The sequence below is a fragment of the Pleurodeles waltl genome, chromosome 6 (assembly GCF_031143425.1).
Source record: "Pleurodeles waltl isolate 20211129_DDA chromosome 6, aPleWal1.hap1.20221129, whole genome shotgun sequence".
Taxonomy (NCBI): Eukaryota; Metazoa; Chordata; class Amphibia; order Caudata; family Salamandridae; genus Pleurodeles; species Pleurodeles waltl.
Window position 1 is genome coordinate 1716072704 of NC_090445.1, and position 23473 is coordinate 1716096176.

Consider the following 23473-nt stretch of genomic DNA (forward strand, 5'->3'; position numbering starts at 1 on the left):
ACTCCCAGCCCAGGCCTGGACCACCCACCCACCCACTCCCAGCCCTGGTAAACCCACCCACCCCCAACCCAGCGGGGTGTACAATCCTGAGACCCTGGACCCTCCTCATAGAAGAGCTATCAACTCCAGACTCTGTAATGGCCCCAACGCCCTCCCCCAGCCCAGCCGTGTACCACCCACCCACCCACTCCCAGCCCTAGACCACACCCACCCACTCCCAGCCCAGCCCTGGACCACCCACCCCCAACCCAGCCCTGGACCACCCACCCACTCCCAACCCAGCCCTGGACCACCCACCCACTCCCAGCCCTAGAAACTCCCAGCCCAGCCCTGGACCACCCACCCACTCCCAGCCCTAGAAAACAGCCCAGCCCTGGACCACCCACCCACCCCCAGCCCTGGACCGCCCACCCACTCCCAGCCCTAGACCACCCACCCACCCACTCCCAGTCCAGCCCTGGACCACCAACCCAGCCCTGGACCACCCACCCACCCCCAGGCCTGGACCACCCACCCACTCCCAACCCAGGCCTGGACCACCCACGCACTCCCAACCCAGCCCTGGACCACCCACCCACCCCCAGCCCTGGACCACCCACCCACTCCCAGCCCAGCCCTGGACCACCCACCCACTCCCAGCCCAGGCCTGGACCACCCACCCACTCCCAGCCCAGGCCTGGACCACCCACCCACTCCCAGCCCAGGCCTGGACGACCCACCCACTCCCAGCCCAGGCCTGGACGACCCACCCACTCCCAACCCTGGACCACTCACCCACCCCCAACCCAGCGCAAGTACACTCCTGAGACCCTGGACCCTCCTCACAGAGTGTACCTGGCGCTGCTAACACCCTAGACTCCCTCCACTGCCAAACCCACCCTGCGGAGTGATTAACCCCAAGATGCTTCAGTGCCCTCCTCTACACTGCCCTCTCCTTTCCACTGCCCGCCACCACCACCACCACCACCAGGAGGACCTGTGACTCTTGAGACCCAGGTCTTAAGCCCTTCTCGCAGCAGGTTTTATTTGAGCACATGCTTCACATGGTTACCCGGGAAAGGGGCACTGAAGCTAGATGGTGTTTCAGAAGGTAGGGTAGCTCAGAAAGTGTGAAAAACAGGACTCAGAACAACAGGTACTTGAAGATATGATAGCATAGAGGGCGGGTAGAACACGATTTCAGGCTTTAGCAGTAAGTCAGCTGTACCCCCCTCACTTCAGATCTCTCACACTTAAAGCCCTGGACACCGCCCCCCTCACAAACAACTCCAAAGACCATGTGCTCCCTGTGACACCCGGTGCGCATCACCACAACAGCCTTGGACATACACCCAGCAGATCAGCCACTGCTAAGACAACCTCTCACTCTGCAGAACCCCGAGTAACCACCCACCTTGAAAACATCTCACTCCTAAGGCCATGGTCTCCATCACCACCAAATGCAACTGTCAATCTAAAGGCTTGCACTAGAGCTCCCCTCTACTGTACACATCAGTCACAATGTCACACCATTCCCAGTGCAGACCTGGCCCTCCTCAGGCCAGGAGACCCCAAGAGACAAGAATGACCTCACACATGTCTGTGCAGAATCCTTTACTTGGAAACTGGAGAAAGGCACAGACTGCTTCAGAAGGCCCACAGGCCTACAAGCCTGCAACCAAGAACAGGCAAGGAGATGCATTGTAAAATCCAAAACTGGAATCACGTCAGACAGCTGGAGCCCAAGGTGCACGGGGAAGTGACATATAAAGGCATGTCTTCAAGTCCAACTATGCGCACACAACGTCCCTGTTTAGTCACCGGCCACGAAGAGCAATCCAATCTCAAGATAATATCACGACACGGTTATACCACGAGTCCATGAATACAATCATAAGTAACAGGTCAGAACATCTAAACTATGCCTTAACATTGGAAAACACAAAGGGACAGATGTACGAAATTCCAGCATTGTGACTTGCAATGTGCGAGTCGCAATGCTGGATGCAAGATGGTGTTCCTGACACCATCTGCGACTCGCAAGGGGGTCGCAAAGGCCCACCTCATGAATATTAATGAGGTGGGTCGCAATTTGCGACACCCTTGAGACTTGCGGCACTCACAGGGATGGTGGCCTGCTGGAGACAGCAGACCACCATGTCTGTGACTGCTTTTTAATAAAGCAGTTTTTTTTTAAATGTAATGCAACCCGTTCTCCTTAAAGGAAAACGAGATGCATTACAAAATGAAAAATGAAACGTTTCAATTTCATTTTTTCCAGAGCAGGCAGTGGTCCATAGTACCACTACCTGCTGTGAATTTTTTTTTCAAGGGCATTCACAAAGGGGAAGGGGTCCCATGGGACACTGGTGGTAACTGGGATTGCTTTGCGACCGTGTTCGCGGTCACAAAGCAATCCCACATCGCGCTGCGACTCGCAAATAGGAAGGGGAACACCCCTTCCTATTTGCGACTCGCAGTCCCGTTTTACGAGTCGGTAACCAGGTTACCGACTCGCAACATGGGAATGGGCATCGCAATGTGTCTTTTGCACCTCGCAAACAGCGATTTTCGCTGTTTGTGAGGCGCAAAAGCCTTTCTACATCTGGCCCAAAATGTGCAGTCAAAACTAGAGTTCCAAAAACACCTAAAAAACCTGTTCAGCGTTGCTCATTATTTTCTGTGATCTTCATTAAGTTCCAATATCAGTTCCACAATGTGTGACGTCACTTGATGTTCTCCGCTTTCCAGCGAGTAACATTAGACAGCTGGGTGTGTTCATGGGCTCTCACGGCTCCCCGTCCCGCCAAGGTCCTTGGGGAGGCCATCAATCGCCAACTCGAGGAACACCTTGATCCGACTGACTGGATCCTCTCCTCATCATCAGTGTTTTCTTGGGATGCCTGGGCCTTGCCAAACTCAGCAAGCAACTCCTGGAGTTGTGCCTTTGTTAGTCAAGGCCCAGGTACAATTGTGCAAGCCTTTCAGAGGTCCTTTAGCGGCTTCAGTCTAAGGAGCAGGGAAGGGGTGAGGTTCAGCTCCTCAACTCTATCCTCTGAGGCTGACATTTTTTTAAGTGTAGTTTTAGAACTTACACAATTCTAAACATACTTGTACGGCCTGACTAGCTAAAATACTTTTCAAATTAGTAAAACAGATGGACTGGGGAACTTGACACAAGGCCCCAGCTGTTCAGATTAGAAATTTGGAAAACTATAAGAATTAGAAAAAAAAAAAATCTAAAAATTAATTTTTAATAGTCAATTATAAGTTTCTTCGTGGAAACACCTATTGACGAACTGGTATCATGTACTGCCATTTGATGGAGTTTATTTTGACCAATGACTTTGTGTTTCACCACTGCGCATATTAGTTGCTCAATGTTCACCAGTAGCACATGGTATGTTTTGTTCAGTTGAGCCGCCTATTGGCTTTGACATGGCATTAGCCATTACTTTCAGTTTACCCGCCTATGGGCTTTGACATTGCATTAGCCATTACATTCTGTATTCTGCCTATTGGCTTTGACATGCTGTATCCAGTCTAGCCGCCTATTGGCTTTGACATTGCATGTCTATTGACTTTGACATGATGTATTCAGTTTAGCTGCCTATTGACTTTGACATGCTATTAGATATTCTGCCTATTGGCTTTGACATGATATCATATATTGCATTTTATATTCAGCTCAGCTGCCTATTGGCTTTGACATGATATTATACATTGCATTTTGTATTCAGCTCAGCTGCCTATGGGCTTTGACATGATATAAGACATTGCATTTTGTATTCAGCTTAGATGCTTATTGGCTTTGACATGACACTAGACATTGCATTTGATACTTAGGTTAGCTGCCCATTGCCTTTAACGTGGAGTTAGACATTGCAGTTGAGAATCGAAGCTGTATTTTTCCAAGCTGTGTTTTTGCACCAGAGAACCAAGATGTTTTTCTCACAGTAGACTAGACATGATAAGAGAGGGTACATGGGTGTTGTTCTCTCTGCTTGAGCTTGGGAACAGGAGTAGTCTTGGAGACCTGGCCAGTCTCCAAAAGGCTTGCTCAGTTTCCCAGGTCTGAGAGGAGGGGGCACACCTTTGTAACGAATGACACAGGCTGCAGAGAGTCAGATTCGAATCTGCCGGACCTCGTGCTGGAGCTTGGCGCCAGCTGCCAGCAATCCCGTGTGGGTAGATGAATCTCTCTCTCTCGCGGCTGACAGGGGTCATCAGCTTGCAGACCTTAGAAAGATGAAGCTGTAAATAGTTCCCACACGGTGAAGTATTTGTTTTGCTTTGCATTCAATATCTTATAAATATAACCTGCTGTGTATATTGCAAACTGATATATTTTGTTTGATTAACGCGGACTTGAAAGCTACTAATTCGTCATTCATAAATATTGTGGTTGGGGAAGAATTAACAACAATAAAAGTCTTCTTTGACCTCAGAAGTGCATTTCTGTTGTGTTATGTTAGTGCTTAGAAACTAAATAAGAGGAAAGCACTACATATCACCAAAAGCAAAGCGCTCCATCGCACCGCTGATTCACCAATGTAGGAAGCTGTCGGTCTATGAAGTGCACCAATGTAAGGGGACGCGCGGCAGAGAGTCCAGGCGACCCCTATTGGTTCACAGGGGTTAAAACAATAATCCCAAATGCTCTCTTTTGTGGTAGTCTGGGTGAGCAGCGCAGGCTTATCAGAGGCCAGTGCTCAGCATTTACTGAACCGAGTCAATAAATGTGACACACGCTCAAGAAGAAACTCAAGACCAATTTTAGAAAAATAGTTGTTTTTATAGAATGTCTCAAAGCACAAACAACTCACAAGAAGGTAAGTACTGTTGCAGTATCAATTCTGGCAAGTAATTTACTCGAGTGCACTTTTACATGGTAAAGAGACTTGCGTTGGATAAAGTACTTCTACTGCACAGGGATCCTAGCAGTCGATTCTCAGGGGACCCCTTAAGGTCTTGGGGTGCCAAAGGGACAAGGTCACAAGAAACACCAGCAGTTCAGTTCTACCTGTGCAGAGGTGCTGGGTGGGTCGGGTGCCCTGCGCACTTCACAGTTGGCTTAGGGGGGATGCCATGTAGAAACAGGCTGAAAAGAGAGACTTGGGGACAGGGCCGGGAGCTCCCGCTGAGGGTGGGTGAGTGGGGGGGCGAGTGCTCAGTCACTGGGGGTTCTGGGAGCAAGGAAATACAGTCAGTTCTTGTGGACCTGGGCTGTGGAGCTCAGGTGCAGCAGGTTTTGGTCATCGGGTGCACCTGCATGAAAACGCCTACAATGCTTAGGTGGACCTGCAAGGAGGAGTCAAGAACAGGGCAGCCGGTCCACTCTCAGTGATTGACTCTGCAATGCGGACGTCCCTCGATAACTGGTCTCTGGTTGTGGCGTTGGAGTCCAGTCTGGACTCAAGCAAGCGTTGGTTGCTGCAAGGGGTTCGGTGCCCCGGGTATTGGTGCAGTTCAGTTCTGGTAGGTCTTGGGGTCTTCTCTCTTGGTAGGGAGACTGGTTGGTGACTTCCTGGGCAGCTGCTGCATCGGTGGCAGCAGAAAGGTGAACTTAACGTTGCGGGTGGCGCCTGCAGGGAAGTGGCCCCTTCACTTCAGGGGAGATGCTGGCGACTTGGCAAAGTGCCGGAGGCTCTCAGAGGCTTTTGGAGGATGCACAGCTGCGGGACAGGTCGGGTTGTTGCGACTGTTGGGACGGCAGCAGGTAAGCAGAAAGAGTATTGCGCCAATGTCCACCAGCAGTCCACAGTTCTCGTTTCTTCGGGTCTTCCTTGTCCTCTTCTTTCTTCAGTCAATCTGAAGCCCTGGTGCAGGGGGCCGCCTAAACACTCAATTCAGGGGAGTGTCGGGTAGTAGCCAATGGGCTACTCGCCCCTGGGGTGATACTAAGTGGGCACAACCCCGTCCCAGAATTCCTAATTCCACCAAAAACACGATAGTGGAACCCTTCCTTTGTGGAGCACATCAGGCAGCCCACCTTAGGGGTGTGACCAGCCTGCTAGTGCAACAGGCCTACTTGCATAGCTAGTGTTCCACCTATCCTTGTGCTAAATGGGGGTTCAGGGCAGGGGGTGACATTCCCCAGGTCTGGGGGAAGCCAGGGTTGTACAGCAAAGGGTGGAAGAGGCTTTGAAGCCTCCAGCTCAAATAGCCATCCTGCTGGAGGAGGTGATCACACCTTTCTCTGGAGCAGGCAGTGTTTCTGACCTCTGAGAGTGCAGGCTTTCAACTCCCGGGGGCAGAAAATGGTCTGTGGTGGCAGGCTGGTTGGTAACAGCCAGCCAGCACACTAGAGGACTAGTAGGTTTTCAGGGGGCACCTCTAAGATGCCCTCTGGGTGCAGGTCATAATAAATCCAACACTGGCACCAGATTTGATTTATTAAGATGAAGTGGCTGATATTAAACACCATAGGTTTCAGTGGAGCCATTATGTAGCTGGGTACCTCGTAATGACCAATGCCAAGTACATACCTTAAGAAGACCAGTTGAATTACAATATCTAGTAATCGAAGTAGACATCAAAGGGGCATACCTACTTATGCAGATATGTCCTCACATAAAATATAATGCACTGCCTTAGGGATCTGAGTCCTGCTGTAGGAGTGACTTACATATATTACATGGATTGACTGGGGCATGGCACACAATGAGCGTGCCATGTCGTGTTTTCACTCATGGTTTGCACCCTGACATGCAGCCTGCAGTGGCAGTCTGCGTGTAATTTGCATCGGGCCCCTTAGGGTGGCACAATACATGCTACAGCCCTCAGGGACCCGCTTTAGTACCCATGCCCTGGGTGCAGAGGTACCATTTACTGGGGACGTACAGGGGTGCTAAAGTGTGTGCAAAGTGGGTTGCAATTGGGTATTTCGTTCTCAGGGGAAAGACACTGGCCCTGGTGTCTGGTTAGCAGGCTTCAGTGCACGGTCAGAGTCAAATACCAGCGGGTGGCAGTTCAAATGGGGTAAAATGTGGGGGTTTCCTACAAGTCCAGTTTCTTGCCCAGAGGGCACCAACTCTACAACAAATCCTGGCGGCGAGCACATTATTTTGATACATCCTTCTGGCCTAATACCCTTGGGGGGCTCTATCGGGTTCCTAATCAGCTACAATTCTTAGCCACGGGGAAAACCTTAGAAAGAAGCAAACCAGTGGGATCCCTAACTTGGCATCCTGAGGCAAGTGCATCACAGGAGACATGCCAGCTGACCAATAGTAACCCTTTGTTTGGAAACAAGGATTAAGAGCAATTTGTTCCAGCTTTCCTTCCTTTGTATTACATTTTGGTGAACCCCTTGTGTAACAGGACCCTGCCTCCATTGCCATCCAATAGCCGGAGGGCAGTGAGGCCCCTTACTTCCTGGATATCAGTGAAGGAGCCCCTACAGCAATCTAGATCTTGAGTATCTGTTTTTGTGGCCACTTCAGCTTTGAGGACAGAACCATCCTCTCTCAGCCAGAAATACGGAAGAGCCAGTGAATGGTTTCATGTCTGGAGATCAGACCGCAGGCAAGCCTGCATGATGGAGAAGGATGGTTCGTGAATGGAGAAGACGAGAGGACAGGTGAAGAGGGGCCGAGGTGAGACGGGCAGCAGGGAGGAGAGGCAAGGATGGGTGGAGGAGAAGCATCGACGTAGAGCGGGTAAAGCTATACGGGAATCGAGAACATACGTCTGAGTGAGAAGGCAGTGAACCTGCCCAAAGATCAAGCTGTCACCTGGATCCCCCCACTGCCACGGACAGGAGGAAGAAAGTGTTAGGGGACGGCCGACAAAGATTTACTAATTAAGATCACTCCCAACTGAGAAGCACTACAGATGCCCCGGACTGCATGTTTTTGGTGTCACGAATCATTGTTTCAGGAAGGCACCAAACTGTCAACTCTCAGCCTTGGGTCACAATTCTCATGTGTACTAAACCAAAAAAAAAGGGAAATCCTTGCTCACAAACTGTGCCTGAACTTGTAAGCAGGGGCCAGAGAACTGTTACTAATTGCCCACCTGTGAGATCTGATCTTGGCAGACTTTGGTTATTGAATGAAGCATGCTAAACGTACGCCAAATTGTTCAAAAGAGCCAATTTTCCCAAAACACCACCTTCCTGACTTTGTACTCAATAAAGTAAGGATTTAACTTCATTCACCTGCAGACTACCCTACCTTGGCCATCACAACTAGATTATGTTTGGGTTTGGGGGTTGGGAGGGGAGAGGGTCTGGATGAAGGAAGTCTGGGCTGCTGTCGCTAGCAACAGAGTGGCAGGGGTTTAACCCAATCAAGTATCCAGACTTTCACACAAAGCCAGAGGCACCAGCCAACCGTATTCTGTCTCTCCCTGTCTGGCACGAGTGTCCCGCCCAGACCTCACCAATAAACAACGTAGTAAAACCCCCGGAACCAGACCTTGAGTCTCAGACTTTAGTGTAGGAAATGAATTTACTCAAAGGACTAAGGGTTACTGTAACAAGCAGCTCCTGCGCATAAACACTTGAAACATGTTTGAAGTCTTATCTCGGCCCAAAATTTTCTAGCGTCATATTTCCTTCAATTTTGTTATAGTTTTCAATATCCAATTTTACCTATCTAAAAATAAAGTTGTATTCTACCTTGACTTTAAAGCACTGCCTGGACATTTAAAGATCTTCCTATTTACTGTAAAACTCTATATTTTGGTTTATTTCCTTTACCACTTACCAGAATACACCGCGATTGTGCCACTCCACTACCCCTGACGAGTCAAGCGCCCAACAGGGAGTGTAAGTTGATGGCAACTGTACCAAGCCTCAAAAAATCATAAAAACTTAGCCAGACCTGCGGGTCAAGGCACTTGATTAATCTACTCAGCCTAAACGTAATGCTCTTCAACCCTAAAGTGGTCTTGAAGGGTGGGATCCTTGGCAAATATTTTATTTCACAGAGTTGCCTCTTTCTTCATTATCAGAGCACTTTTATATAGGAGTTCAGAATGTCTGCCACACAAAAAACCTCTTTTCTTTGATTTATAGACTGCACTTTGCTCGATTTCTTATAAGAATTGAGCCCACGTATAAGATACAACCGACCTGCTTCTTACTTAACTAACAGCATCGTCATCAGGACGGGGTAGGAATGTTTCTCAGTTCATTTTAGATTCTCACTTTGGATAAATAGATTAGTAAAGTATGATGCGGTCGAACACTGTCGGTTACAGACACCACATTTCCCACTAAAGTGGCCGCACTTCCCTCTGACTTGCAGTTTTACTGATACAACTATACATCGTACAAAGGATAATGAGCTGAAATTGTGTTTCAGTGAATATTTATCATTTGCACATCAGCAAGTAAACTGTTCCAATGTGTTCTGATCCTATTAAATATTTGTTCCCCTCCCACCTCAGAATTACAACAAAAAATGCTTTCCTAACTGCTAATATATTTTGAAATTTGTAGTCAGTTACAAGCTGTATTTTGTGAACTAGAAAAGAACGGACATCCTAAGGCCTTCATTTCACACTCCCTGTCCCCCAGAGTGATTCCCGGACACTACACCTAACAAAACCTATCACTGCAGTTAGAGAAAGAAAAGCAAACACAAATCTCAAGGATAAAATAAGCAGCATTTTGTAAGAAAACATCGGCTGACATTTGACCTCTGCCTTCGAAGGCACAACACATGTGACAAGATACACAACAGACTTAAAACACTTCTTTATTGTGCATTCACTTTCTAAATGGAAGTAACACCTGCTCTTTGCAGCCGAGCTCTCTCATCAGAGCAGGTCCCCGGGCTCTACACACAGCTCATGGTGATAAAACCTGACTTGCCACACTTGGGCAATCGATTTTTCGAGGTCTGAGTACTAAATAGCTGGAAGAGCGCTAGTTAACCTCAATACCCCTGTTAAGTACTTCCCAGTAATCTCCGATTGTCCCAGGACCCAAGAGTACAAAACTTGTTGTACACAAGTTATTTATGTCAACAGATCTTTACTTGAGAACCTCTTGGGTGTGTAGTCGTGAAGTTTTCACTTCATACTGTGCCCACTAAATATGAAAACCCAGTTAGAAAACTGAACAATGCTTCGGAGCACTACCCCCTTCCCTCCCACAAACCCCTCAATGGCGGAAAGCGCCCCTCCAGGCCTGGCATCCACGGCGAAGCGCACAGGGTCTCACCTCGGCCGTTTTCAGGTACTGCAGCATGAAGTACCAGAGCTGGGACGCCGTGTCCAGGAGAAGGAACTGGAAGCCAGCAGAGGAGATGCAGGGGGCTTCCCCGGGCTCACTGCAGGGAGGAGAGAGAACAGACACGATGGGTTAGACGCACGGGCTCGTCAGACTCCAGAGCAGCTCTGCGCACATCAGCAGAAGGGAATCCTTGGTCATGGTAGAACAGACAATGTGCAGGAGGCACAGAACACGAGACACCGCAGGATCCTGGTCTCCGCATGAACACAGACTGATGAGAGGACATGACATCGGCTAGAAGGGCTTCCTTGCCCCTGGTAGTACAAACAATGTACAGGAGGCACAGCACATCAGGACAACATCAGATAACACAGAATCGTGGGTTTGATGTTGTGGAGGTGGGTGAAGGACAAGAGGGGTTGGGACACCGGGGCTGCCGTGCTCAGAGGGGCACAGAGCAGAGATACAATTAGCAGCTGGCATGGTACCCGGGCTCACACCAGACACCGCAGGAGCCTCGTCTCTTGAAGACAGACTGACATCAACTAGAGAGGTTGGAAATCATTGTGGAGTGAGAGAAGGCTGAATGAGCAGGGGGCACTGTACCTAGGGGGCTAACACTGGCTAGGCCAGGATCATTGGCTCAATGTACAGGGCACGGGGGCTTCACTCCTCACTCACTGCCAGGACACCCTCGCCGGTGACGGTGTGCTTTACCCTCGTAACATTGTGAAGGGCACGACGACAGGGAGGATGACCAGCAGGTAATTGGGCTGACACATTAAAAAGTATAATATTGGGTTCAATGTGGTGGGCACAGAGGCGTCCAGGCTCTTTGTGGAGGAACAGAATAAGCAGGAGGCACAGACTCCGCGTAGAGCAGGCTCGTGAGCTCAATGAGGGGAGACAGACTGGTCAGAGGGCTGGGTACGAAAGGTATTGGGCCAACAAGTGCCTTAAAGAAAGCAGTGCCTTCAAAATATAAAAGCACTGTGGGATTTGCACAAATTCTCTCCTGTGCCAGGACAGGTGTGACAGGTCACACAAGAAACAAGACAGAGACACAATAGCTTGCAAGGTCAGCAAAGACAGCTCCTAGGTTTCTGCTCAGGCGCTATGAGAAACAGAGGATCCACTCCACACCTATGTCAGGTCCGCCTCAAGTCTGAAAGATTATTTTGAATTTATTTTAGTTTTTTTGTGTAGTGGTCAAACTGCCTAAGGTGCTCTTGAACTCAGAAATCACAAATAAAAGAGTTGTTTGAAATAATCCCCTCACACATGGATGCTAGGGCCCTACCTTTGTGGTCCGATTCATTTAAAAATACTGGACAACAACTCCTTTTTAATCTTAGAAATGCCTCAGAATATCTCATTTGTGAAGAGCTAACTGAAATTTCTTGATTTTGATGAGTGCATCCCTTGGGCAGTAGCGTTGTAAGGTCATGGAATGTCCTTAGAGACAGACATGTTGTTTCACAGTGGGCAGTATCTCTACTGGGCAGTGTCAAAGGATTCACATTAGTTTCTGAAGCGTCCAGACCCAGTATGATCCGGCTTCCCTAATGGGTTTTTCAGATCAGATGGGCCTGAAAGCAGGCCTACCTTCTCCACAACATACCATTACTCTAAACTAAAAAGATTTTTCTTGTATGATTGACTTGGTGTAGTTAGAAGATAATATCCGTAAGCCTGCCCATATTACAGATTTAAAAACGCAGTCTGCCTCCCAGATCATTTAATAAGTTGATAGCGCAGTATTTTGAAGATGGCATGCTATGTTTTTTTCTAGGCCAGCATATAAAAGGTTAGGGGTCGTTTGGAGTAAGAAGACTTGCACAATTTTCAATGTTAGAATTATGAGGTGCAGATTTCTAACCTGATCTTCAGAGCTGCAGCCATCCTTTCTGTGGCCTTAGGACACATCACACAAGTGAAGATTCCCCGCCCGCAGGCAGTATTCAAAGTCTTGTGCAGTATGTCACTTCCTGAGTAGGAAAGAACTTAAGACTTTCCGTCTCTCTAGACCAGAGGTCTTCAAACTGGGGGAGGCAGGCCCCCCTAGGGGGGCCTGAAGTGATCCCAGGGGGGGCCCCCAGACTGGCCAAAATACATTTTATACAGTTAACAGGCCTTTGTTTTAAGCAGAAGCATGTTATTGCAGTTTTAAAAAGGTAACAGTACTTAACTGCAATGTTTAAATAGGTTTAGACATATTTAAACATTGCCATGTTTATAAAAAATTTTGAATAATTCTGAGGGGGGCCCAATGATTTTTATTTTTCAACTGGGGGAGCGCAGCATTAAATAGTTTGGAGACCTCTGCTCTAGAAAGTAAAAGCTAGTGATTTCGGATGTCTCTGTCCAATGATACGAGTGAGTGCAGTTTGTCTCTGAGACACAAGGGGTCAGTGTGACATCAAGTTACTGGTCAGAATAAGTCGAAAATCTGCAAGATGCTGCATTCACCTTCTTACCTCTTCATCAGCCCGGCTTGGATGAGCAGCTGGGCTAGATCCTGGCTCACTGCTGCGCTGGGGGAGCCAACCATGAAATGAAGGATTACCTGCAGGGGGAGAGACATCATGAGGAGCTTGAGAGATGCTACGTGTAACCTTCAAACCTACAACCAGCACTGAATACAAGGCCTTTCACTGTGCCTCGTTGGGGCCCACCTTTTTTTATTTATTTTATTTATTTAATGCGTTTTTATATAGCGCGGACTTTACCCGAAGGTGTCAGAGCGCTTCACAATAGGCAAAGTAACGATACAAGAGGAGAAGAATTACAAGTGAGCCTGTTACAAAAACAAGCGCTACATTACATGAGGCAATAGTGATGATTGTGCAAGTATCAAGTATTCACCTCTGAATCTCATGAGCATCCTCGTGCAAATGTGCCCACTAGTCATAGAGCAGCTATGGCAGGGGCACAAGAAGGGGTCACGTCTTCAACCCCTGGCACAGAATGATTACCCACCACAACTGCAAGCGTGCACTCACTCACCTCCCACCGCTCCTCCGCATACTTGTCGAGGGAAGGCACATCTCGGGCATGTCTGTCCGGTCCCAGTAAGCTGCCGTCGTCGGCCCATGCTTTACCACTGCCCGGAAAAAACAGAGATAGTGACTCCTAGGGCTGAAGTTACTGTAAATACTGGAATTAATTCATTAACTGTCTCACTACTTCGTATTTCAAACTAGATTAGCAAATTAAAGATTATGTAAAATGGGCCACTGATCCCAAAGAGGCTCCTTCACTGACAGGCCACTGATTTAATAGGAAGAAGACAGCAGCCCTCGCGCCTTCAGTGAACTACCTGGAAACAGACTGATAGTAACACATGCATCATAGTCTTTCTGCAACACCTGCACCCTTCCCTGTTGTTCCAGGCGCTACTCACCCTCCGAGCAGGGCTATTCGAAGGTTCTCCTTGAAAGTGGGGTTCAGCAGGAGCCCTTGCAGCCCCCCGGGGAGCTGCTGAGTGTGCCACAGGCGTAGCCCAGACAGGACCTCAGTGCTTTCTTCATGCTCCCTAAATAGTGAAGAAAGAAAACTTGAAGACAACAAAAGAAACATTAGCAACACTAAACAAACGAAATGCCAGGAGTGTGTGTTTGGCCGTTTCGCAACTTCCACTAATGTGATGTTAAAATGTTGCTAAAGAGTGGCAAACGCCAGCGGCGTCGAGGCGCTGATGCTGAAAATGGACTGGAGCCGAAGAAAGAACAGCTGAGCAGATCTACACAGCCAGGTCTTTACCTGCTCAGAAAACTGTAGGTGACTGAGAGCATCCTTGATATGTGCAGGAGGCGCATTCCAGGCTCTTGCAGCCACACGAAGGATACTGCGCCCCCCAAGAGGCCACTTAAACTTAGGGGCAACAGTGAGTTTAGCGCTCACCGACCTGAACATTCTCCTTACCCATTGTGTAGGACTCCGGACCCATGGTGTGAAGGGCCTCGTAAGGGCTGCAGAAGGATTTGAAGGTCATTCTTTGCAGTATTCGTAGCCAGTCTAGTCCTTTAATACCCTTAGTTACTGAGCGATATTCAGGAGACTTTACAAGGAGCCCAGTGGCTGCATTCTGAAGTGACTGAAGTTGGTTCAGGATATACTGGGGAGCGTTTAGACAGAAACTATTACAACAGTCCATTCCTGCCAGGACTGATGCCGTGACCAGAGCCTCCTGCAGGAGGACGGGAACACAAGGAAACATTCCATTCAACATCTGCGCATTAGGAACGCAGGAGGCGGAGGCATTACCTTGATCCTCATAGCTCAGCTTGTCATAGTTAAGAAAGCCCAGTTCGTGGGTACTCGCAAACATTTTCCCATGGAGCACAAGGTTTGGTCTGTGATGCCACCGAGGGACCCGTGATGCCAGCAGGGTGGCGCTCAGGGAGGGACGTTCTGGGCACGGGTGAGCAGGGAAGGGGGTGGATGGTAAAGTGGGTCCAGGGGAAGCGAAGCATACACAGCTACCGGCTAAACTGCACTGCGTGAAACCCAAAGGCCTGGGGATAATTACGGCTTGTTCACTTTATCAAACTGCGTGATCTTAGGCAATTGTTTTATTTCACTTCCCTCCATTATCGCATACAAGAGGACTTCAAAATGCGGACATCGGAATGAGCGCTAAACAAAACCGTCTCCTGGGTTTGGTTTAATAAACTATAATGTTATCCATGTGTAATAGCGCCCCAGGCCCCCCAGAGAGTGCCCATAACTTACTTTTCTGTTCTCTTGTTTCACTATGGTCATTGTTTTCACGATGGGGAAAGAATTAATGTTTCTGAATTCACGTTTGAAAACCGTCACTTTAAGAGACAAAAATATCTCAATGCACTGATATGATCTGATGTACTGAGGAGAAACTTTAGGAATTTTGAAGAGACATTATAATATTTTTACACTTTTGCTTCAAGATGTGTTTAAAATGAAGATGTTCCTCAAGTAAAGCAGCGCCGGACAACCTGGTCAATGAGCCTTTGATTTCAGTTTACCTTTAAATGACGGCCTGCCTGTTTATTCACCATCTTTTTAACGTTAGTGCTGAGTGGGGTAAACAGCAGCCCAGTGCCGCTGTCGACTAGGGGCACGTGTAAAACTCAGGAGGGCCGCGTGCGACCCCCAGCCGTACTCGGAGTATCACTGGCCTAGGTCACGGGCCGTCTGCACCGTGGTAGGAGGGGGACCCGTATCAGGGGGCCAACAGCACGGAGACTGAAAGGACAGATGAAGGCCAAATAAAATGACCTCCGTTGTCTCAGAATTCAGTCTGAAACTCTTGCTTCCCATCCAAAGGCCAATCGCCTGCGGTCACAAAGCCTGGTGCCGAGGCTGTCGTCATCCTTGGATAGAGAGACCACAATCTGGGTATCGTCTGCATAAGAAGTTAAGGAAAAGCTGAAGAACGAACCAGGCCAGCCAGCAGAGTAATGTAAAAATAAACAGGGTCACACTCAACAAAAAGCCCTGTGGGAGCCCCACAAAGAGATGTGTAATGTACCCAGTCTCACGATGTGCCCCGCCCCTCAAGGAATGATCTGAGCAGGTTCAGGGCAAGGCCACTGACACGCAGCGGCCAGCGGTCGAGAAGCCTGAGGTGGCAGACGGTGTCAAAAGCAGCCGAGAGATCTAATAGAAGCAGCACCGCTCTCTTCCCTTGGTCGAGTATCGCTCGCAGATCCCCTCTGGCTTGGAGTGGAGCCGATTCGGTACCACGAACGCTGCGAAACCCAAATTGGGCTTGGTCTGGGAGATGTTATCCTGTACACATTTCATGAGCTGAATGTCAGGGCTGGCGTCCAGGGTAGGCAGTGAATTAGGGCAGAGGTGTAAGAGTCAGTCTGAATCTTATGCCAAGGATGGGATGAGGTGGCCGGTGCGACTTCCCTACAGGGGAGTTCACCTCGTTTAAAAAAAGATGTTAAATAGGACAACATTATGAGCTAAGCAGGCTAGGGGAATAATTTGGAGTTGTTGGAGAAAATGCCGTCAATGTGTGACCAGCCCGGGGGGTGCCAAGGGGATCTTTTCGAACAGATTAACAGACAAAAAGTCTGGAGAAGGCCCGCAGTGGCCCGGTCCAGAGGATGCTCAAGGTGAGTCACCAGTAAGATGAAATCCGATCCTAAAACTGGGATTCTAGGTGTTTGGCAATTTCTAAAACAAAGGAAGGACTGGGGCCAAGTGGGCGATACACCAACATGTCATTAAAGGATTGAGTGATAGCAAGTGGTAGTGAAAAAGAAATGGCTTCACATTGTTGGGCCGGTTCTGAGCTGAGCTAATCACAAGGGGAGCTGGTTAACCACCAGCTCACGTGGTCAGCTTGAGAGAGTGCGGGCTTCCCTTCCACTCCAGCATCACTTGTTGTGGGGGATGGGAGGTCATCAGTGCATGGCTGGGAAGGCAGATCTCATGTTAGAGCATCCTGAGGGAATGCTGCAAATCACTCTCAAGTCCAGGGAAAGAGTGAAAGGAGAGGTCCATGAACTGCAGGAAGGACAGAGGACTGACAGGACAGGCATGGGACTGACAGGACTGGCATGGGACACGTGGGGCCGGCAGGAGAGCTACAGGGGTGACGGGATACCACACAGAGCAGCGCACGTTGCATCACGTGCTTCTAAAATAAGGCCTTGTGGCATGAGACTTATCAGAGGCGGCTGCCTCTCATGCACACAGCAGGAACCTAGCTGCAGCAAACCCTTGGAAGGGGCAGTCTTTAAACTCACAAAGAACTGCTGATAGAAATTACAGATTTCAAGTTATGGCATGTACTAATTTAAATTAACAATGACATCAACACAATAAAAAGAACCATATAAAATATAAATGTAATGTAAACTAACTTAAAGCGACCACTCACTGATATCACCTTTGATAGGAAATATCTCCTGTTTCTTGTGAACTGTAATTAGAAACTAGGACTGGTTTCTAATGAACACTACAAAACTCGTTAGTGTATTTATCGGTCTTGTACATACAGCATTAGCTGCCTATTGTGAGAGCTCTTTTTATCAACATGTAAAAAAATATATGCATCTCATTTGCTATCAACACGTCTAGAACATTCTTTAATAGTGCAAACTGGTAAATATCAGACACAAATGCTATTATATCCTACCATATAAAAACTAACTTATCAAACCTAACTTATCATACTGAACAGAACAGAACTCACCTTTCATGCCTAGAAAACCTACTCACAATACCTACTTATCATAGTTACTTACCTGCCACAGCTACCTACCATACCTAACCTATACCTACCACAGAAGGCTACCTACCGTACCTAACCTACAACTACCACAGAAGGCTACCCACCATACCTAACCTATACCTACCACAGAAGGCAGGCTACCTACCATACCTCACCTATACCTACCACAGAAGGCTACCTACCGTACCTAACCTATACCTACCACAGAAGGCAGGCTACCTACCATACCTCACCTATACCTACCACAGAAGGCAGGCTACCTACCATACCTCACCTATACCTACCACAGAAGGCAGGCTACCTACCATACCTCACCTATACCTACCACAGAAGGCAGGCTACCTACCATACCTCACCTATACCTACCACAGAAGGCAGGCTACCTACCATACCTAACCTATACCTACCACAGAAGGCTACCTACCGTACCTAACCTACAACTACCACAGAAGGCTACCCACCATACTTAACCTATACCTGCCACAGAAGGCTACCTACCGTACCTCACCTATACCTACCACAGAAGGCTACCTACCACACCTAACCTATACCTACCACAGAAGGCTACCTACCGTACCTAACCTACACCTACCACAGAAGGCTACCTACCGTACCTCACCTATACCTACCACAGAAGGCTACCTACCGTACCTCACCTATACCTACCACAGAAGGCTACCTACCGTACCTCACCTATACCTACCACAGAAGGCTACCTACCGTACCTAACCTACACCTACCACAGAAGGCTATCTACCACACCTAACCTATACCTACCACAGAAGGCTACCTACCATACCTAACCTATACCTACCACAGAAGGCTACCTACCATACCTAACCTATACCTACCACAGAAGGCTACCTACCGTACCTCACCTACACCTACCACAGAAGGCTACCTACCGTACCTCACCTACACCTACCACAGAAGGCTACCTACCATACCTAACCTATAACTACCACAGAAGGCTACCTACCATACCTAACCTATAACTACCACAGAAGGCTACCTACCGTACCTAACCTAAACCTACCACAGAAGGCTACCTACCATACCTAACCTACACCTACCACAGAAGGCTACCTACCATACCTAACCTACACCTACCACAGAAGGCTACCTACCATACCTAACCTACACCTACCACAGAAGGCTACCTACCGTACCTCACCTATACCTACCACAGAAGGCTACCTACCATCCCTAACCTATACCTACCACAGAAGGCTACCTACCGTACCTAACCTATACCTACCACAGAAGGCTACCTACCATACCTAACCTATACCTACCACAGAAGGCTACCTACCATATCTAACCTATACCTACCACAGAAGTCTAACTACCATACATAACCTATACCTACCACAGAAGGCTACCTACCATACCTCACCTACAACTACCACAGAAGTGTAACTACCATACATAACTTGTACCTACCACAGAAGGCTATCTACCATACCTGCCTTCCACACCTTGCTCCCATTCTTACCATACCTAGGGCCACATGTACAAAACATTTTTCTAGTCACAAATGGGCCAATTCGCAGAATCGGGCCATTTGCGACTAGAAAATGCTTTTTGGGATGTACAAAGCCCAAACTGCGATTCTGTAACTTGTTACCGAATCGCAATTTTGGTTCTGCAATTCAGTATTAGGAAGGGGGGTGTCCAGGGCGGTTTTAAATGGTATGTATGATTCTTTTGTGATTCTGGTCGCAAAACAATCGCAGTTTGCACCAATTTCATATTGGTGGTAACCCATTCGCAAAGGGGAAGGGGTCCCTGAGGGAACTCTTCCCCTTTGTGAATGCATGCAAAAACGTTTTTCAAGAGCAGGAAGTGGTCCCACAGACCACTAGCTATTTGAAAAAAATCAAACTGAAACATTTCATTTTTTTTCTTTCTAAATGCAGCCTGTTTTGTTTTAAGGACAACGGGCTGCGTTTTAAAAAAATTGCTTTATTTAAAAGCAATCCCAGGCATGGTAGTGTGCTGACACCAGCAGGCCACCATCCCTGTGATTTTTTAGATTCCCAAATTGCGACCTACCTGATTAATAATAATGAGGCAGGTCTATTTGCCGCCCACCAGGAATTGCAAAACAAACTCAATGGAGGTTCTTACATTTGGAATCACGATTTCCTAATTGTGATTTGCATGAAATCGCAATTAGAAAATCCAAATTCTAAATATTCGTACATGTGGCCCTAGATCTACTTTCATAACGTCCATATCATACTGTAGACGCCTAACCCATTCTTAACCCACCAAAACTACCTACCACACCTAAGCTATCATACCTACTGTGCTACAATACATAACTACCCATGTACTGTACCTACCATTCTTACCATACTTAATCTACTTGGAGTATCATAGCTAACATGTCATACCGTACCCGTCTAACCTATTCTTAACCCACCGTAACTACCCATCATACCTACCGTGCAACAATACATAACTACCTATGTACTGTACCTACCACTTCTACCATAAATTGCTTTACTGAACCATACATACTCTTCTCGAACAACCTTACCTAAACTATATGCCATAGTTAATCTATCATATCTACCTACCATACCTAACAAACCTATGCACTATTCCTCTTGCGTACCATTCCAGTGCCTTCGCTCCTACACCTATCATCCCCAACCTACTATACCTAACATACATACCATGCATACCTATCTACCACACCTAATAGTCTTGACCCACTGCTTGAAACTACCATGCATAACCTACCTGTCATAACATACCTTACCTGCTTACTAACCACAGCTACTTACCTGCCTTAACATGCCATGTGATATCTTATCTTTAAAATAAAGTAACAATATCTTCAATACTTAATCTACTTTACCTACCATAACCATTTTAATATGTTTCCCATACCTACCCACCATAGCTAACGTATCATGCATAACCTACTGACCATACAATAACTAGTATAACTTAATAGCTAAACCCGCCATAGTTGCAAACCATAACTAATCTAGCATACCCATCTCAAACCTTGTGCACAACACCTACCTCGAACGACTATGGTACTTAACAGAACTACGAAACATAACTATAACTAACCTACCATACCAGAAATTATACATTCCCACTGCCCATACCTAACTTATCCTACGAAAATATCACATCTTACCTATCATTCCTACCTTATTACCATAAATAACAAACCTACCTATAGTATGTTCCTACTGTACCTACATACTTACCCACTGTATGTAAATAACTTTACCTAACAATAACTAACCTACCAAGCCTAACCTGATATACCTAAACTACTGGTCATACTCAACTTACCCTACCGATTTACCATGCCTAACTTATCATACCTGCTTTACTACCATATGTAATAAACGTACCTGTAGTATGTATTTACTGTACTTAACATACTTACAATAGCCAACATATCTACGCTATCATACCTACAATATGCAACAAACCTAAGGACTTAACATACCTTCTTAACTAGCATACGTAAGGGTCACACCTAGCAGCCATACCTAACATTGTTTATATGCATAGTACCTACCACAACTAACCTATAATTCCTGACCTACCGCCCCATAGCAAACATAATTACCTACCAAACCTATGTACCATCTCTGCTTACCCATCACACGTACAATATACATAAAACAGATCTACAATAGCTTACCTACCGTAAACTATCTACCTAACATTGAACCCCCATCTCTGAGGTGTGTATAACTTAAACCTGCCCTAGGTGGCGTGTTGTGAAAAGGGGCTGGTTAGGCCTACGGACTCTCCAGCGACAGCCGGGGGTGCTACAGAGAGCGCTTGTGACTAATCTGAGGGACTCTAGAAGACAGAGTGTGGTACCTCAGCCTGTTAACTGACTGCAACTTTTGAAAGCCATGAAATTGTGAATGCCATTTCCTTTTAAACATAGTGAGCTTCCCAAATGATTGCTGAGTTCGTGTTGATGTGGCTTTGAACTCACTTGTGATTCTCCTTCTTCACCCACTGGGCCACAGCAGCTTGCGGAAGAGGCTGGTCCAGAAACAGCATCCGCATCACATAGTTCTTAGCCAATCCTGGCAATTCACTGGAAAGATGAAAGATGAATTGTGTCAAAGCAAAGGGCTCGGGGTCAAGAATGAAACAGTCTTTGGAATGACTAACAGCACATCCGAATTAGCAGAACAGAGTACCAATCTGACATTAATCCATGCGCGGAGGCCGAGGCCTGTGTACTCAACTTTTACCTTTGCTATTCCTGTGACCAGAAATGGATATTAGGAAAGTCTGTGCCTTGGTGAAAACTGCTGTAACACCGGAGTGAGAAAAGACTACACCTTTAGAAGAGTACACCCATCTCACTCACAGAAAGATGATTCACCTTTCTCCAATGAGACCATCACTCAGAATCCGGTAGTAGGACAGTGCATCAATGTCAGGAAACAAGGAATACTCAGTAAAAATCTAACATCCTTGCCTTCATTGTAGTCTGCTTTGTGAAGAAAGGTGCTTGGAAGCGAAAATGCCTACCGACTTTACCCCACAAAGGTATTGGTAAGCAAAGTATGGCAGCTGGATTGTTCTGACATTACCCAACATAGGTAAGGGTAAGAAGTACAGAATCTGTGCTGTCAGTCCATTACACAAGTAAGGGTAGGAGCAGTACAGAAGCTGTACTACCACTCCATTACACAAGTAAGGGTAAGAAGTACAGAATCTGTGCTGTCACTCCATTACACAAGTAAGGGTAAGAGAAATACAGAAGCTGTACTGTCACTTCATTACACAAGTAAAAGTAAGAAGTACAGAAGTTGTAGTATCACTCTATTACACAAGTAAGGGTAAGAAGTACAGAATCTGTACTGTCACCCCATTACACAAGTAAGGGTAAGAGATGTAAAGAAGCTGTACTGTCACTCCATTACAGAAGTAAGGGTAAGAGATGTAAAGAAGCTGTACTGTCACTCCATTACACAAGGGTAGGAGAAGTACAGAAGCTGTACTGTCAGTCCATTACACAAGTATGGGTAAGAAGTACAGAAGCTGTACTGTCACTCCATTACAGAAGTATGGGTAAGAGAAGTGCAGAAGCTGTACTGTCACTTTTTTACACAAGTAAGGGTTAGAGAAGTACAGAAACTATACTGTCACTTCATTACACAAGTAAAAGTAAGAAGTACAGAAGCTGTAGTATCACCCTATTACACAAGTAAGGGTAAGAGATGTAAAGAAGCCGTACTGTCACTCCATTACAGAAGGGTAAGAGATGTAAAGAAGCTGTACTGTCACTCTATTACACAAGTAAGGGTAAGAAGTACAGAAGCTGTACTGTCACTCCATTACACAAGTAAGGGTAAGAGAAGTACAGAAGCTGTACTGTCGCTCCATTACACCATAAGAGAAGTACAGAATCTGTGCTGTCACTCCATCACACAAGTAAGGGTAAGAAGTACAGAATCTGTAGTATCACTTCTTTACACAAGTAAGGGTAAGAAGTACAGAATCTGTGCTGTCACTCCATCACACAAGTGAGGGTAAGAAGTACAGAAGCTGTAGTATCACTCCATTACACAAGTAAGGGTAAGAGAAATACAGAAACTATACTGTCACTTCATTACACAAGTAAAAGTAAGAAGTACAGAAGCTGTAGTATCACCCTATTACACAAGTAAGGGTAAGAGATGTAAAGAAGCTGTACTGTCACTCCATTACAGAAGGGTAAGAGATGTAAAGAAGCTGTACTGTCACTCTATTACACAAGTAAGGGTAAGAAGTACAGAAGCTGTACTGTCAATCCATTACACAAGTAAGGGTAAGAGAAGTACAGAAGCTGTACTGTCGCTCCATCACACAAGTAAGGGTAAGAAGTACAGAATCTGTAGTATCACTTCTTTACACAAGTAAGGGTAAGAAGTACAGAATCTGTGCTGTCACTCCATCACACAAGTGAGGGTAAGAAGTACAGAAGCTGTAGTATCACTCCATTACACAAGTAAGGGTAAGAAGTACAGAAGCTGTACTGTCACTCCATTACACAAGTAAGGGTAAGAGAAGTACAGAAGCTGTACTGTCGC

General features: G+C 46.8%; 1 protein-coding gene across 1 annotated transcript in view; it reads right to left on the reverse strand.

The window, feature by feature from the left end:
* The window catches only part of GTF2H4 (general transcription factor IIH subunit 4), a 50598-nt gene that overhangs the window by 11655 nt on the left and 15470 nt on the right, over window positions 1-23473 (reverse strand). Inside the window, exons 2-6 of the mRNA XM_069241938.1 lie at window positions 21382-21486; window positions 13569-13700; window positions 13172-13268; window positions 12643-12731; window positions 10154-10262 (exon numbers count right to left, since the gene is read on the reverse strand). Coding sequence (XP_069098039.1) covers window positions 10154-10262; window positions 12643-12731; window positions 13172-13268; window positions 13569-13700; window positions 21382-21486 — 532 coding nt within the window. The remainder of the gene's footprint in view (window positions 1-10153; window positions 10263-12642; window positions 12732-13171; window positions 13269-13568; window positions 13701-21381; window positions 21487-23473) is intronic.